This window comes from Theropithecus gelada, chromosome 5 (assembly GCF_003255815.1).
Source record: "Theropithecus gelada isolate Dixy chromosome 5, Tgel_1.0, whole genome shotgun sequence".
Taxonomy (NCBI): Eukaryota; Metazoa; Chordata; class Mammalia; order Primates; family Cercopithecidae; genus Theropithecus; species Theropithecus gelada.
This window is the reverse complement of record NC_037672.1, coordinates 64,847,571-64,865,470: the sequence shown is the minus strand read 5'-3', so window position 1 is coordinate 64,865,470 and position 17,900 is coordinate 64,847,571. Positions and strand designations below refer to the sequence as shown.

General features: G+C 41.7%; 1 protein-coding gene across 2 annotated transcripts; it reads left to right on the top strand.

Annotated features, from left to right (window-relative positions):
• The first annotated feature begins 2,410 nt into the window (after positions 1-2,410).
• CCNG2 (cyclin G2) lies at positions 2,411-15,249 on the top strand. Of its 2 annotated transcripts, XM_025386195.1 has the most exons (9): positions 2,418-2,460; positions 2,641-2,673; positions 3,703-3,840; positions 4,573-4,710; positions 5,976-6,226; positions 6,733-6,811; positions 6,897-6,995; positions 9,524-9,729; positions 11,061-15,249. In XM_025386195.1, the coding sequence occupies exons 3-9, from the start codon at positions 3,703-3,705 to the stop codon at positions 11,182-11,184; spliced, it is 1,035 nt and encodes a 344-aa protein (XP_025241980.1). In that variant the 5' UTR covers positions 2,418-2,460; positions 2,641-2,673; the 3' UTR covers positions 11,185-15,249. The 2 variants fall into 2 exon arrangements, with proteins under 2 accessions (XP_025241979.1, XP_025241980.1); XM_025386194.1 differs by having other exon boundaries at positions 2,411-2,673.
• Positions 15,250-17,900: the final 2,651 nt, after the last annotated feature.

The following is a 17,900-nucleotide window of genomic DNA, read 5'->3' as shown; positions in this document are numbered from 1 at the left end:
AGAGATAAGTGGACTAAAGTGGATAAAGGGTTCCATCTTGGACAACCTGATCAGTCTTTTCTTCTGTGCTGAGCAGGGCGTGCCAAGAGCAGGAAATTCGGCACCATTTACAAAGCTTTTCTTGTCTTACTCTCAGAGAAAGCCATCACTGTTCACATCATTCAAGAGGCTGTCTGTAAAAGGACACATAAAATACCAGTTATGAAATATATAGTACACATTTAGTATAGCTTCATAACATTTAGTGATCTAAGCAGCAAGATGACTATGTCAAATAAAAGTTATCACTTATTTATGTTTAAAAGATCAAATAAGCATTGGATAAAATTATGTAGCCTAAGCAAAGGGCAATTTCTCAATCTTTTCCTTTTTGTTTTATATAGTCTGTTATTTTTAAATTCTACCACATAAATTTGCATTTCCTCTTTCACATCACTTATAAACTAACGTATGTTCCTTTTTTTACCTTTGCCTTCTTGAAAAAAACATCCCCAGTCTCCTTCATGCTTTGATCACGAACTCTCATTTCTCTGGTGGTGGACAGTTGGTCGAGCTGCTGTCTGTGGGCCCTGTTCACTCAGCCTTTTGATGCTCTGTACAATGAGCTGTCATCTCTGTAATTTTAATCTTAGCTCTAGTCTCCAAGTTAGTTTCATGTTCCTATTATGTTTATCAGCATAGATTTCCAGCAAGATGATTATGCCAAGTAAAAGTTATCACTTAATGTTTAAAAGATAAAATAAGCATTGGATAAAATTATGTAGCCTGCAAATCATTTAAAACTAGTGTGCTAATTTTACCTTATTTTCCAAAACACTCACCAAGCTCACACCTCTCTGAAATAGGTGTTAGCTTTTTGGGCTCCTTTCCCCCAGTTGCTCTGTGCTCCAAACAGATGCCTGTGTTTAGTCCGGGCTAATATGCAAAGGGACCTACTTCAAAAATTCCTTAGCTGCTCTGCAAAGAAGAGCGCGGCCAAAGCTATGCCGTGTGCCTTCCCATATTTCACAAGTAACAAAATAATTCACAGAAAACATACAGAAGAACAGAAAAGAGAAAACTGTTCCCAGTGGCTGATGATGTAGATTAGAACTCAAGAATACGGTATTTACTAATTTAGGAGTGAGAGAGTAAACAAATAAATGTTCCACATCCCCCATTGATATCCATGTGAAAGTGTCTCTGGCCTAAGGCACTTGGTTGGTTTGCTTTTTGTCCCGTCCTGGGAGAAGTGTCGCCTATAACAACAATGCTAATTATAATGAATAATAAATGATAATTTATGGGTTACCAAGGACCAAGCAGCTCTGGGAGTCTTCATTAAAACAACAGCACAACTACAACCTCTGGACGTACGCCGTAACTATTTGATGTTTACGTACCCTCATCAACGTGCTAAGTTTTTATTAAAAACTCCTCCTTCAGTTCCTCCTGAATTTTTTTAAATTATGGAAAAATTCCAAGACACACAGAAGTAGAACGAACAGTGTAATGAAGCCTCGAGTACCCATCACCCAGCTTCGACCCTCAACTTTTTGCCTATCTTGTTTCACCTGTCTTCTCCACTTTTTTTTCCTCTTGGATTGGAAAATTTTAAAACAAACATCCAAACTTGTAGCATTTATTGAATATTTTAGTAGACGCCCCGACAATGTTATAATAATTTGGTGGGTTACTGCAAAATGGAACGGCAAGACAAAACAAGGAATGTAGAAAACTCTCCCGTGGCTGAAAGGGCTGTCACAAAGGTTAGCTCTGGAGAAACGCCGCGAGCGTGACATTCCCCCGAGAAGGGCGGACGCAGCCGTGAGAGAAGGCAGGACCTCAGGGCAGGTAACTGAAAACCTTCCCCGCTGCCCACCCAGGCATGCGCAATTCAGGCCCTGGAGTTGCTAAGGCCCCAAGGCAGAGAGAGGCTCAGGATACAGAGAAAGCCAATCAGAGGGCTCCAAGACTGATAAATTAGCCAATCCAGATTCGAGGGTGAATCAGGTCCTCCGCATTCCCCTCGCCCCACCCGCATCCAATCAGAGAGCCGGCTACTTTGGGCGGACTTTTCAAAACAGCGAAAACAAAACAAATCGGGGACCTTTAAAATGCGTAATGAGACTAGAAACGATCTCCTTCCGCTCCTCAGTCTTCCCCTGTTCCCAAATCCGAATCAATCCGGGAATAAGCCCGACGCCCAGATTCCGCCCTCCGCCCTGGCGCCGGGCGGGAGGACTGGCTTGGCGAAGCCAAGGAGAGCTAGGGAGGCAGCGAGAGAGGCTGGAGACAGCGGCTTAGGGGCGGGACTCTTTTTAAAGTCCGTGGAGGAAGTGCAGGATCCCTCCGCGGGGAGTCACGTGCCCCGCCCCCTTGGGGGCGTCGAAACTCACAACAAAAACAGGAGGCTCACGGAGGCCTCTATTGAGGCGGCGGAGGTGCGGCGGCAGGCTGGTCTCTGGCGGCCGTCGTTGCGCCCGGGTGGAGGGTGGGCGCGTGGGGAGCGGGATGGAGCCGGGGCTGTGAGGCCGAGGCGGCGGTGCCTGGGAAGAAGGGTCGGATGCCGGGCCGGGGGCACCGCTGAGGCAGTGGGGTCCCCGACCTGCGAGACAGGTTCGGAAGTCCCCGCTGCACCCAGTCCCTGCGGACCGTGAGACCGCGGGCGGGTGGAGGCGCGTCTCCGGCACGGTGAGTGGGCCCGGCCAGGGGCGCCGTGGGTTTCTTTGTTAGTGGTGGGGACTGTGGGCTGCGGGGAGGTTGGTATCATCCGAGTGTCTCGGTGCTGCCTGCCCCTCATCCGCTGGAGCGACCAGGGTGCTGCCCTCAGCCGCAGCCCTGGGAGGCGCTGGCGCCCGCGACGGACAGATAGATGCTGGTGGGGTGGACGGAGGGGGCGACTAGGCTAAGGGCAGTCTCCGCCTCGGTGCCCCCCGCCCCCACTCGTGTTGTCACGGGGGCTCGCTGGGGTGGTGCTTCTTGGATTGACAGCCCCGGGGCTCTGCAGAGTTGCAGGGCCCCAGCATCAGTGAGAGGATGGGTGTTGTCCGGTCGGGCGCGGGGCGGGCTAGACTGGACTGGATTTCTGTCCCCGGACCGCAGCCGGGTGTGCCGCGCCACCCCACGGCTCCTGGGACACGGGTGTCCGCCTCTCGGGTAAGTCCGGAATCGGTGCTGCAGCAGCAGATGGGAAAAGCTGGGGGCTGGACTCTCCGAGAGGGGCTTCTGCAGCTGGGCGCCCCGGGCGGGCGGGGCTCGGGAGTCTCCTCCCTCCGCTTCTTTGTTCAGTCGCGAGACTTTCCCTCCCCTCCCCCCTATTGTGCAACGCCCCATCCCCGGGACCCGCTGCAGTCGCTGGCCTCACTGCAGTCCCCTGGGCAGAAGGCCCTCCCCGGTGCGACTTCAGGTGGGGCAGACCGAGGGGACGCCGGCGCCCGCGGACAGTTTCCTGTTTGTGAAACGCCGAGAGGCCAGGGCTGGCAGGTCTTACCGAGCGCTGGCCGGCGGACCTGACCACGGCTCCTCCCCCTGCCACACCTCCCTGGCCGTGGTGGGGATTGCCCCAGGGCTCTGGAGGACGTGACTGGTCCCTCCCCCCGCTCCTTGTCCGGGTGTGTTGAGGCGATCCTTGCTGGAGGTACTGGCCTCAGCCCTTTCTATCCCGCTTCCCCACCCCTCTTACCTCCAGATTACATTCTCTGTGTGGTGTCTTTGCTGCAGATGAAGGATTTGGGGGCAGAGCACTTGGCAGGTCGTGAAGGGGTCCAACTCCTCGGATTGTTGAACCTCTACCTAGAACAAGAAGAGAGATTCCAACCTCGAGAAAAAGGGCTGAGTTTGATTGAGGCTACCCCGGAGGTAAGTTGGCAGAAAAGATAACTTGTTCAAGCAGCTGATGGGGCTTGGAGGAGGTAACAACCCCCCCTCCCCGTTGAATCATGACTGAAGCCTGCAAAATTTCTTAATATCGAAGTTGTTCCTTCTGGAGTACCAAGATAAACCTTATTCCAGGGTCATGCTTTTGCTTTTCTTAGCAAGAATGAGAGTGATATTTTAGAGAAGTGGGTTTTTTTTTTGTTTTTGTTTTGAATGTGGCACCCTCCTCGCCGCCTCCCCCCCCACCCCCCGCCCCCCGCACTCCAGCTCCTGCAGCTTCAGGATGAGAGACTCCTGGTGAATTGAGCAGTTCATTTGTGCAAACACCCTCTGCCTGTGAAATACATATTTATAGTAGGATCTTAAATGACTTTAGAAAAGCAAAAGCAAACAAAGGAACCCTCTCCATTTCAAGGGAATTGAATTATATTTGCTATAACTCTCTGAAATCTTGGAACGGTTCACCTTATATTGAATTGCTGAAGCTCTTTTATGATGTATATTTTTAAGAAGCAGTGATTTATGTCTTATGGATGAGAAAGTGTATAGCTTTACTTAAGTGATACCACTCTTTCCATCTATATGCTTGAAGATTGAGGGGAAAAAATTAACCTTATTCTTAGGAAAAAAATTAACCTTATTCTTTGGATCTATATGTGTTTTTCATCTGGTTCTAAGAAAATTGTAAACCTTGGTTCTTGGTTTTTATTGCAGAATGATAACACTTTGTGTCCAGGATTGAGAAATGCCAAAGTTGAAGATTTAAGGAGTTTAGCCAACTTTTTTGGATCTTGCACTGAAACTTTTGTCCTGGCCGTCAATATTTTGGACAGATTCTTGGCTCTTATGAAGGTATTTCATCATTTTTATAAATATGTCTTCCGTTTTCTATGCCCAGTGCCTAGCACACAGGGTTCAAGAAATATTTATCGAATGGGTATAATAATGTCCACTGTACATAAAAATTTATAATCAGAATTGTGATCGTTAGTGCCAGAATAAGACTACAAGATTAATTGTATTGTTGTATGTTAGGTTTTTCTGTTGTGTCTTAGGTTTTACCTCTTAAGTACTGTCTCTCGAAGATGTGACAAAAGAGAGACTACTATTTTTTAGATATTTGCCATATGTTTATAGTCCTCAAAATAAGATTTTATCTGCCATCATGCTTCTCTTGAAGCCTAGATTTTTAAAATACTGAAGCATGACAAATGAAGCATAACAGTCTATTAAATATGACCGGCCGCCTTCCCTAGAAGTCTCTTCAAAGCAGGGAGCCATGGTTTTATTAACAGTCACCAGCAATGGCTAGAAAAATGTGGGGAATCTTCTGCCAGTAGGATTGCTCTCAGCTGCTGGGTCAGTTCTCAGGGCATTGAAAAGAAAAGGGCAGCCATCTGTCCATGACAGCTTTTATATATGTCCCACTCTGCGCCACTCATGTGATCTTTCTCGAGCAAAATTACATTGAAATATGGAATGATTCTTAAAGATTTTTACGTAAGAACATAAGTATAAAATATTTTAATATCCCAGTACATTTTTTTTTGGTGTTAAAAAGCTTAATTTATTTTGGGGGAGATTGTATTATGAATTTCATAAGTCTGAAATACAAATTATACTTTAGTGCTAGAAATCTAGCTTTTGAACCTGCATGGAAGTTCTTGTACCTGCATTTGAATTTACATAATTTAAAGGTTCAAAAAACTTTTTTTTCTAAATTAAAAAAATTTTTTTTTTTTTTTTTTTTTTTTTTTTAAGTAGAAGTGGAGGCTTGCTGTGTTGACCAGAATAGTCTTGCTATGTTGGCCAGAGTGTTCTCAAACTCCTGGCCTCAAGCAGTCCTCCCACTTCAGCCTCCCAAAGTCCTAGGATTACAGGCATGAGCCACTGCTCCCTGCTGCCTTTTTTTTTTTTTTTTTTTCTTTTTAAGGGAGGTTGAGAAGATCTAAAATGTGACAATGTGTATAACTGTGGGTAAAGGGCCAGTACATATAAGAGAAGCAGCTTGATTGTGTTCTGTCTTAAGAATAGGAGCATCATTACAGTATTATAAGCATTTGCTTTACTAAGTCAAAGTGACAGTTGTTGAAAGAAGCCTCTTGTTTTTTTCTCAGGTGAAACCTAAACATTTGTCTTGCATTGGAGTCTGTTCTTTTTTGCTGGCTGCTAGAATAGTTGAAGAAGACTGCAATATTCCATCCACTCATGATGTGATCCGGATTAGTCAATGTAAATGTACTGCTTCTGACATAAAACGGATGGAAAAAATAATTTCAGAAAAATTGCACTATGAATTGGAAGCTACTACTGCCTTAAACTTTTTGCACTTATACCATACTATTATACTTTGTCATACTTCAGAAAGGTCAGTGGGATTAAAGATAAATTTTATACTTTGAGCATTGCTGTAGCTAACAGTAAATAATTGGAATGGCAATGAAATTTGTATTTTTACCTTCTTCAAACTTTCGACTTGGACTTTATTGGCAAACCTTTTTTTTTTTTTTTTTTTGAGATGGAGTTGCGCTCTGGTTGCCCAGTCCGGAGTGCAATGGCGTGATCTCGGCTAACTGCAACCTCCACCTCCCGGGTTCAAGTGATTCTCCTGTGTCAGCCTCCCGAATAGCTGGGATTACAGGCGTGTGCCACCACACCCGGCTAATTTTGTATTTTCAGTAGAGACGGGGTTTCTGTATGTTGGTCAGGCTGGTCTCGAACTCCTGACCTTAAGTGATCCACCCACTTCGGCCTTCCAAAGTGCTGGGATTACAGGCTTGAGCCACTGCGTCTGGCCCTGGCAAATCTTTAAAATCGTTTAAAATCATTTAAATCTTTGGAAGTTTAATAAATCTTTGTTCTTTGCATTTATAGGAAAGAAATACTGAGCCTTGATAAACTAGAAGCTCAGCTGAAAGCTTGCAACTGCCGACTCGTCTTTTCAAAAGCAAAAGTAAGTCGATTCCTTGCTTACATATATATCTCACAGTTTCTATTTTGAATTTAAAAAAATATTTTCCTTTTCTTTTTTCTTACAGCCATCTGTATTAGCCTTGTGCCTTCTCAATTTGGAAGTAGAAACTTTGAAATCTGTTGAATTACTGGAAATTCTCTTGCTAGTTAAAAAACATTCCAAGGTAATCACAGTCATTATTCTTTAAAGCAAATTTCTTTCCTGATGTTTCATTTTTTTCTGTAGTGACTTAAACTTGAATACTTCATGGGACTCTTAACTTTTACACTCGTTTTTTTCTTATATCTGTAGTGTTAAAGTTCTCAAAATGCAGCTTTGACCCAGACAATACTAATCCGGAAGGTAACTTGGTCACTTAGCCCAGCTTCTTTCTGCATATAAGTGCCCCTTCTGTAGTAATCATGCCATATGACAGTACAGCTGTTACATTGCCACGTATGCATTGTTCTAAAATGCATTCTAGGAATTAGACTCAGAACAAACACTAATGGGATAGGATGGGATCACATCACACCTCTAGGGCTGAACTGTCATCCCATTAGCAGCAGCATCAAATAACACCAGCAATGTTGATGTTTTAAACCCCAATGTCTTTTCAAATCCTTTAGGCCAGCTAAGTAAAAGTAAGTCTTACAGTCACAAAGAGGTATAAAACAAAAGCACAGTCCTTCTTCTTAAACTCTCAGTCTAGTTGGAGAAATAAGGAAGTTAACATGAAGTGTTGTGTTCTGTCATCTGTGATTGTGTCTTGGTGCCAGGTAATAGTGAATATAGAGAGTACCTGGGGATTTTTTGAGACAGAGTCTTGCTCTGTTGCCCAAGCTGGAGTGCAGTGGCACGATCTCGGCTCACCGCAACCTCAGCCTCTCCAGTTCAAGTGATTCTCCTGCGTCAGCCTCCCGAGTGCCTGGGACTACAGGTGCTCACCACCATGCCTGGCTAGTTTTTGTATTTTTGGTAGAGATGGGGTTTCGTCATGTTGGCCAGGCTGGTCTTAAACTCCTGACCTCAAGTGATCCCACCTTCCTTGGCCTCCCAAAGTGCTGGGATTACAGGCATGAGCCTCTGTGCCCGGCTTACTTTGGGGTTTTTTTAAGCAAAGAAATAGGGCAGACTAGGAGAAGCATTATGACTGGGAGCCTGTTTGGAGCAAAAGAATCTTTGACAGTGAAAGTTTGGACAGCAAAGGCTTATGGCCAAGAAATTGGTGGACTAGACAGATTTAAAAGTCATTTTAGGGTAGACTTGCAGGTACAATGTCTAGGTGTTAGTCACAAGCAGGAGTAAGGCTGTCCAATTCATAAAACAGTGGTTTTGGAAGCCAAGCATGGAAATGAGGCAAGGAATCATGAATGGCCAAGATTTGTACCTAATGGTGGATGTAATATTAGCATAATTGGCAGGAAATTTGGAAGAAGTTAATTTGTGATGAGAGAAGTATGATTTTAGATGCGTGTATACACAGGTAGGTGTCTAGTAGGTGTTTGGCATTTTGGAATAAGAAGATAAACTGTAGCTGGAGATTGAGATTTGGAATTTCTCATGAAGAAGCAATAGTTGAAACCATTAAAAGCTTGTGGAATCATTTTTGTAGGGGTCAGTTGAAGCTCTGGGGTTTTTAGTGTTGGCCTTTACCCCCAACATTAGGAGCCAAGTGAAGAAAGGTACATCCCCACAAGTAGGAGCACTGTCAGACAGGAAGGAGGTTTTTAAGAAGGAGGTGGTCAAGAGTATTGAATTTTTATAAGAGATCCAATATAATGAAAATTGAAGGTCATTCAATGTGTCAGAGGTAATGTCAGTAGAGCAGTGAGAAGGAAGTGGTAGAAACCAGATTATAAGTGGGTTAAGATGTAGCTAGATTAGGTGAAAATGGGAGGCCAAGAACATAGATCTTCTGTTTTCTGGTGAAAATATGTGCAATGTGAAGCATTTTGTTTGTAACAGATAACTTTTCGCTTTTGTTTTAATCATGATTTTATTAGTTTTTATCTGAACTTTTTATTGATATTGATAGCTGGAACCATCTTCAGTGAAAATTGATTCATTGAAATAAACTGAAGACGTTCCAAAGGAGGAAGGAAAAACATAAAAAGAAAAAAAAATAAACTGGAGCACTCTCCAGTGGTGGCGGAACTATGTCCTTTTTGGGAAAGTTCTCTTCTCTCATATTGCTAATTTCTTTAGTTTTGTATCTGGTGTTATAATGTAAGTGTATGTTGCCAGCAATCCAAACAATGCCTTGTTACAGGAACCCAAATTGGTTTCTGTAACAAAAGGAATGTTGAATTTCTTTGCATTGAGACTAAGGACTATACTTGATAGTTGATTTATTAACAGACCCAGAGTGTTTTTAGGTCAGCGTTTTCTTAGAATAGGCAAAGCTTTCTGTGTATTGAATCCTATGTAATTTTATACTTAGAGTGCTCCTCTCCTAAACCAGTGGTTCCCAAATTTTGACAGTTTGGCTGCACATTACAGGCACCTAGGGAACTTACAAAACTCTTGATGCTCATGTTGCACTCCTTGTCAATTAAATCAGAATACCAGAGGTGGAAGAGGATAGTGGGAGCCAGGCATCTATATATATATATATGTTTTTTTTTTTTTTCATAGCTCACCTAGTGATTCCAAGGTGCTGCAAGATTTGGAAGACATTGCCATAACCTCTTAAAATATTTTTTTTTCCAGATTAATGACGCCGAGTTCTTTTACTGGAGAGAGTTAGTTTCTAAATGCCTAGCTGAGTATTCTTCTCCTGAATGTTGCAAACCAGATCTTAAGAAGTTGGTTTGGATCGTTTCAAGGCGCACAGCCCAGAACCTTCACAACAGCTACTATAGTGTTCCTGAGCTGCCAACGATACCTGAGGGGGGTTGTTTTGATGAAAGTGAAAGGTAGGCGGGTTCCTTGACTAATTAAACTTCCCTAGACTAAATATTACTGAGTTTATTATACTCAGAACTGTGGAATAGTGTAAGACATTAGAGAAAGCAAGCCCCTACACTAAGAGCTAAAATTAAAACCCCAACTCTTCAGGTAAGCAAATTAACCAGAAGTAGTTTTGTTAAAATACGTAATGATTTATAAGGTCTTCTCCATTTTTTGTAGTTTTTTTCTTTTTTATATTTTTTTGAGTAGAGATGGGGTCTCGCAATGTTGCCCAGGGCTGGTCTTACACACTCCTAGGCTCAAGTGATCCTCCTGCCTCAGCCTCCCAAAGTGCTGAGATTACAGGTGTGAGCCACTGCACTCAGCCTTTTTTCCCTTTTTAAACTGGTTGTTTTCCATCTTTCTCCTATTTCCCTTGCTTTTGAAATACAGCTAAAAAAACCCCCAAAAAAACAAACTGGAAAAGAATTCTGGGCTTTGTCATGTTAGTATGAATTCCTAATATTGTGCTGTGGAGAAGAGATTAATGGGTAGGTGCCTGGAAAATAAAGGGAATCACCACCACTAATGGGGAAGACTTCTATAGATGTCCTCAGAGGTCTGTCAGTTGGTGTCGTCTTATTCAGAATTTGATTATTGTGTTTGTAAAGTGAATAATTTTGCTAAATTTGTTTGTTTTATGCTGTAGAGATAAAGGGCCAGAAGTTTCATTTTCATAGCTTGTTAGTTTACTTTGATATTTGAGAGTGTTAAGTGGTATAAGAAATCACGGATGCAAGAAATACATCTAAATAGACCATGTGCTAGGAGGTATGTTGTCTTTAGTCTTCATTATTGGATTTAAAATACTTAGAATTCTACAATTAGTTGCTGATAGAGTTATTAATTGGTACAAGAATAATAGTTTGGCAAATAGTAACTTGTTTAAACTTAAGAAAACCTATATTTTCTTTCTTTTCCTTTTTTTTTTTTTTGCGTGTGCCACCATGCCTGGCTAATTTTTGTATTAATATTTTTTGTAGAGATGGGGTTTTGCCATGTTGCCCAGGCTGGTCTGGAACTCCTGGGATTAAGCGATCTGCATACTTTGGCCTCCCAAAGTGCTGGGATGACAGGGATGAGCCACTGCACTCAGCCAAAAAAATCTGTATTTTCCATTGAGATTACTATAGACTTCATTTAGGAAGTCTTTATAAATTTTGTCTCTGTAAAGCATACATTTTGAATATAAAAATCCTCACTAGAGATACTCATATAGCAGCTTTATTTTGGCTATAAAGCATTTAAGTGTGTTTTAAGTAATGGTATCCTCTTTTTTGTCTCTTTTTCTCTTTAGTGAGGACTCTTGTGAAGATATGAGTTGTGGAGAGGAGAGTCTCAGCAGCTCTCCTCCCAGTGATCAAGAGTGCACCTTCTTTTTCAACTTCAAAGTGGCACAAACACTGTGCTTTCCATCTTAGAAATCTGATTATTCTGTCAGAATTTATATGTACAGGTTTCAAAGCAATAAATGGGGGAATAGGTAGTTTTCTGGTTTAGCCCCCATCTAGTCAGGAATTACATATACTGGAATACCTACCTTCTATTTGTTACTCAGATCAGATCTGGCCTATTTTCATATTTATCCTAAGCCATCAAATGAGGTAGTGCCTCTTAAACCATTAACAGTATACTTTAGACATTGGCACTTTATTTTTCTTGTTGATCTTTAGCTACTTTGGGGAGGAGGGAAGGTGCTGATACCTTCAATTTGTTACTTTTCAAGATTTTTAAAAATAACTAGTGTAGCTTAGCTTAAACATTTTATAAAACCTTCAGATGTCTTTATTTAAGCAGATTGGAAGTATGCAAGTGCTTCCTTAGCAGGGACAGTGGATAATACTTTAATGGTTTATCATAGATTGCCCCCTCCCCCCTTCTCAGAAGAGTGAATATGCTCTTAAATGTCAAACACATTTTTGTTTTGTTTTTTAAATGATCAGTGTCTATTTGATGTGATGCAGATCCGCAGAAATAATTAGGCTAGGGCTCTTAGTTTCATTCCTATTGCCCAAGTATTGTCAAACTATGGTATTATTTTAATGTTACTTTAAAAATCCATAATCTGCTAGTTTTGCATGTACTTGTATGAAAACAGTGCAGTAAGTTGAAAACCCAGTGTCTATGGAATTGATAAATGTTGATCTGGTGGTACATTTTATCTCATTTTCTTATATTAAAAATGTCTGCATGATTACGTTTTATTTCCTCTGTAATTTACATTTCAAAATGATGTATTGCTATATGGGTGCCAAGATTGAGTATGAAGAACCCGAGTGTTTGTAGTATTAGAGTTTTAAGCAAATCTGTGTGGTGATACAGCCATAAGAATGGGGCTTATATAAACTCTGTACATGTATGATTTTGTACAGAGAATTTTTAACTTTATAAATTGTATATAAACATGTAAATCTTTTAAAATGTACATAAAATATTGTATTTTTTTACCTTGTGTGTGATAGTCTAGTCATTGCATGTAAATATAATTTATTATGTATTCTGTAGTATAAATCATACGTTGATGACTTACATTTTTACTGGTAAGTCAACATCCATTGGATGTTTTCTGAAGTGGCTCTTTTTGAAGTGATAATAGATTGTAATTCAAAATAAAATTATTACTGAATTCTCCTTGTTTGGGATCACATCTTAATTTTTAATCTGTTAAAAGTGTTTGATGTATTTTAATGAGAAGACTTAAGGTGAGGCTACAGTGATTCCAGAGTGAGCCTTCTAACTGGCTAGCAGAAGTTCTCTAGGTTTGACACTATGCCTTGGAGATACTGAAAGAGAATCTGTCATTTGAGAATTGACCTCTTTCTGGGATGGACTCATTAAGTATGCTCTCAGAGACTGGTGTATTACCAGAATGCCTATTAATTTACAGTGAGAGGCAACAGGTATTAAGTAGACCAGAAAGCTCAGGTTGGCAGATTAGAACGATCTTTCAGGAGACAAATCAAGTTTTAATCAGTTTGGTTAGTAAGTATGGGGTGTTGGCTGTGATGGGGCCCCACCACCTTCTGGCTCTTGTGGACCTCAAAAGTATCAGGTTGTTTTGCAAGTGGTGTTCCTTCCCCGCCCCCTCCCCCCAACAGGTTCCCCATCTGTCTAGTTTGATTTTTGTAGACCTTTGTTTTCTCTAGTTAGTTAGAAAGTCAGGTATACTCAATATGGTTTTCATGTTAACACCTCTTCTCTGGAGATAGGGGTATGTTTTCCTACCCTTCTAGGGGAGAATCTCTACTTGAGGATGACCTTTCCTGTCTTACTAAATAATATTAGTAAATAGTAGGTAATATATTCTGCTTTCAGATTTTGATTTGTTGAGATGTAAAAGTTCTTTGTGGCTTACCAAATCTCAAGACTCTCTTTAGCTCCTGTGGGATTGTATTGCTTTTCTTACTGGATATTCTTGGGTAAGTATCTTTGTGGCTTCACCTCTTCCCCCTCCGGTTTTTAGTATATTTAGTCTAGACCTCTCTGCTGAGCTTGCAACCTCTTTATTCACATGGCCTGCCATGCCACTTGGAGGTTTCTGATTACTCGCAAACCTGCTGTTTCTTTATGTCTTTCTCAGTGAATAATTCTATTCATGCTGGAAACTTAGGTGATATGCTCATCTCCTTTTGCCTGTTTATGGAGGTCACCAGCCTCTATCATTTGTATGATTTCGTTTACACTGTTTATATATCTTTACTCTGTCCCCTTTTTTTCTACCATTGGCATGGTTTAGACCTCTACTCTTTATCACCAGAGGTACTGTAATATAGTTGTGATCTCTCAGCTTCCAGGCTTACTCCTGGTCTCTGCCTTGCTGCCTACATACCCTTTTAAAATAAAATTTTAACTATCTCCCGAAAAATTGTTCAGTAGGTCACCCACAATCAGGAGAAAAATTTATATCGTGACATACAAGTCTCTGTCTAATCTGAACACTGCACCTGTCTCTGGCCTTTTTTTCTTGCCATTTCCTAGACCTTAAAAAATGTGTATTGAGAAAGAGAACTCTGGTAGCTATACAGAGGATGAACTGGAGCAATATAGAGGAGTAGCATGGAGACTAGTCTGAACTAAGGCAGTGGAAGTGTGGATGAGGAAGACAAGTGAAAATTGAGAAGCGCTATCCTTTCTCTTTGGGCATTATTAGGAGGCTCACAGACAAGTCCAGGAGCCTGGTTATGCCCTCCTGTGCCATTCAAACAGATGGCTTTCCCATGACTGTGATGAATAAAATTGAGAAGCCCCTGCCCTTTTCAGAGCAGAGGGTGAGGAGAAAGCTACCATTTTGGCCTCATCCTTACTCCCCTTGACTTGGCAAGAGATTTGCCCTTTCAGGTTTTGATCCTGTCATTTTCTAGGATGTGGTGCACGCACTTTGCTGTCGCGCATGGTGAAGTATTGTGCCTAGGTCCTGGGTCTTCATCTGTTTGACTCTGCTGCTGTTTCCTCTTCCCAGGAAGTGTGATTAGACAAATAATGTGTTTTAACTACCTGTCACACTCAGAATTAATACATACTCAGGTTAACTGTAGAGAGGCATTGGCTGCAGAACACTCCTCGTGACAATTTTAACCATTTTCTTTGTCTAGAGTCTGCCTTTTTCTTTTTTACAATTTCTCTCGTTTCAACACTAGGTTTCAATATGGTGTTCCTGCTACCTCCCACCTCCCTCCTCCCTCATCACACATGCAAATTGTCAGCTTATTTAGACAACCCACTTAGATTCATATGTGGACAAGGATAAGGTATTTTGCATTTGTTACTGGAATTTAGTTTTCCTAACTATTTACTACCAGAAATGGTCAACAACTTAACTTTGTGTTTAGCAAATCAAATTGTGTGGTAGATAGTTTTCCTGTATGATGGCCAGTCAGTCTTCCAATCCCTGTGCCTACATGCTGCTCTTCCCATCCACAAGTGGAGTCTATTTCTCTTGAGTTTTGGCTGGCCTTATGAATGGCTTTGCTTACTGAAATGCAGCAGAAGAAATTCAGTATATGTCCAAGCCTAGGCTTTAAGAGACTGGCAGCTTTCCTTTTATCCTTTTTGAAAGCCAGCCACCATGCTGCAAAGAAGCTCAGCTGGATTACTGAAAGATGAGAGGCCATGTGGAGAGAGACTCTTGAGGATGAGAGATTATCTTGGATGTTCCAGCCTTAGTTAAGCTCTCAGCTGAATGTGGGTGTATCCTCAGCTACACCACAGAAAATAGAGGAACTACTCAGTCGATCCCAATCAACCTACAGACTCACTAGAAATAACAAATTATTGTTTTAAGCCATGAGGTTTTGGGGGAGGGTTGTTAAACAGTAATAGATAAGTGAGACAGATTGCTTGTTACTTATGGTCAAATGGTGATTATCTCTGGTGAGATTACAGGTAATTTTTTTAAAAGTTATACCTATCTGTAGTTTCCTTTTTTTACTAAAATTGAGTTGAATTATTAGTGTATTAACAGAATAAAGAATGAACTTTAAAACACACACGCTGGTTATATGCTTCCTCTAATTAAAATCCTCTGTGGCTCTCACCGCACCTTAGCATCAAGTTCAAACTTTGTACTGTGGCTTACAAGACCCAACTTGATTTGTTCCCGGCTCCCTTTTCAGCCTTGTTTCATGGCATCCCCATCCACGTATTTCCCAGACCCACTGCATCCTGAGATGAGTCAGAGACCCTTCTTAGGGGCCTGTTCCCTACTCCCAAACATGGACGTTTAAAAAACCCAAAATCTTGAGTTCTTTCAAGAGAAATTCCAGGCATCTGGCTAGCCCTGAGGAGTAAAAAATGTGATAAGCAAGACATAGCGGCTCAAAACAATAGCCAAGTAAGAATCATGGGACGTTTGGTTCCCCTATAGAAACTATAGATAACATCTTAATATATATCCCTGAGTTGTTTTCCAGAAACCTGAACCTCTACCAAATGGATGCACTGGTACATAGACCTCAGATAAGGGGGAGCTGAGGACTGAACTCTGACCACCGTTGTTTGTTCTAAATTTCTTCCTGAGAGGCCTGGAGGAAGTCATGCCCATGAGCCAGAGATTATATATTTTTTTCTGTAGATTTCAAATGTTTAGACAAAACATCATCTGCTTAACCAATCATACACTAGAAAATCTTTGAATCCACCCCCACTTCGAGATGCCTTGCCTTTTTAGGTCAAAGCAATGTATAGTCTCCATATATTGATTTCTGACTTCGCCTGTAACCTCTGCCTTTCTGCCTTTAAAAAACCTTACCTGTACACCATCTGGGAAATTGGGATTTAAGTGTTAGCTGCCTGATCCTCCTTCTTTGGTGCCCTGCAAATAAATGTTTTCCTTTCTCCTGCTGCAAACCTCGGTGTGGCTATCTGGTCTTACTGGGCCGGGTGGGTAGACCGCAGTTCTGTTTGATAACACTCCACTCACCATACTTTTGCTCACTTCAGTGCCTTGATGCACACCATTTCCTCTGGCTAGAATACCTTGTCACCCTCATCTGGCAAACCTACTTATTACCTTAGGACTCCCTTCATTGACTTACTCATTCACCCATCAGATATTTGAATGCTTTGTGTGTCAGGCACCACACTTCTGTTGCTATGAAATGCCAAATACAACAAACCCTATCCCTTCCCTCAAGGAACTTACAGTGTAGTAGCAGAACCCAAAAATTCATGGCAAATAATAAAATGTTCAGGCCGGATGCGATGGCTCACACCTATAATCCTAGCACTCTGGGAGGCCAAAGCGGGTGGATCACCTGAGGTCAGGAATTTGAGACCAGACTGGCCAACATGGCGAAACCCTGTCTCTGCTAAAAATACACAAATTAGCTGGGCACGATGGCGGATGCCTGAGGCTGAGACAGGAGAATTGCTTGAACCCAGGAGGCAGAGGTTGTAGTGAGCCGAGATTGCACCACTGCACTCCAGCCTGGGTGACAGAGTGAGACTCCATCTCAACATCACCACCGCCAAATAAATACATAAATAAAATGTTAAAAGGTTGTGACAATTTTTTCTTCTAAGAAATCTTTCTGGAACTCCCTGACTTGCCTCTCCTTGTCAGTGTTACATGTGTCCATAAAACCCTACATTTTTTCTTACCCTAGAAATTAATACCTTGCTTGTGTGTCCCCCTTATCTACTAACCTTACCTGTTTGCTCTGGAACGGCAGGGCCTTTTGTCTCTTTCATTCTTTGTTGACTGCCAAGCACCCAGCACATTATCTGGCCCATACTCCTCATGCTGCTGTTGCTATTACTGGCAACAAGTAACTTTGCTGGCCACTTAATATGTTTCAGGCACCTTACATGAATGATTTTCTCCTCATCACACTCCTATTAGAGAGTTTTTACATATGAAGAAACTAAGGATTAGAGAAGACAAGTACCTTGACACAGGTCTAGCAAGTAGCAGGGCCATAATTCAAACCAAATTTCTCTGCCAAACACTATCCTGTTAACCACAATTCTAAGCTATTACCCAAAAGTTGATGGTATTACCAAAGAGTTGTTGATTGAATTAAATAACACAAATTCTTATAAAGAAAATTCTACTCATAATACCAGTAAAATAAATCACAGTATTGTTTTGTTCAATGTTTAAGTGCTGTCACCCATAGAAAGAAAAAATGACTAAGATTTAGAGTTAAAATATTTTTTCTCAGAAGCCAAAATAGGACACAAATGTAAAAATCCAAGGCAATATAGTAGCAGAGAAGGTAGGTATTCCTCAAGGGCTGGAGATTTTAATTTGCCCTGGACATCTTGGTACTCAAGCCTGTGGGTCTTCCCAGCCCCTGTGGGTCTAGTTCTTTTTACACTTTGGCAACAGTTTGTGCTTGATCATTCTGGGTTCCAATACTCACAGTGTTGGAATTCAGTGTTAGTGGGGGTGGCACTTGCAAACCCAGACAACCGTTCGTTAAAGGCTTTCTTGCCCTTTGCTGTTTTACTATTATTGAACATAGCAATCATCTCACACTTACTCATTTACTGCTCTGAGGTTTGTCCAATAAATATTTCACGTGTCTGTGGTTATCCCCTTGCCTAAATTCTCAGTTTCTCATGAGAAGAGACCATACATTCTCCTTCCTTTATATCCTTTGGGTGCCTAGCACAATGCTGGGTAAAAATGTGTGTC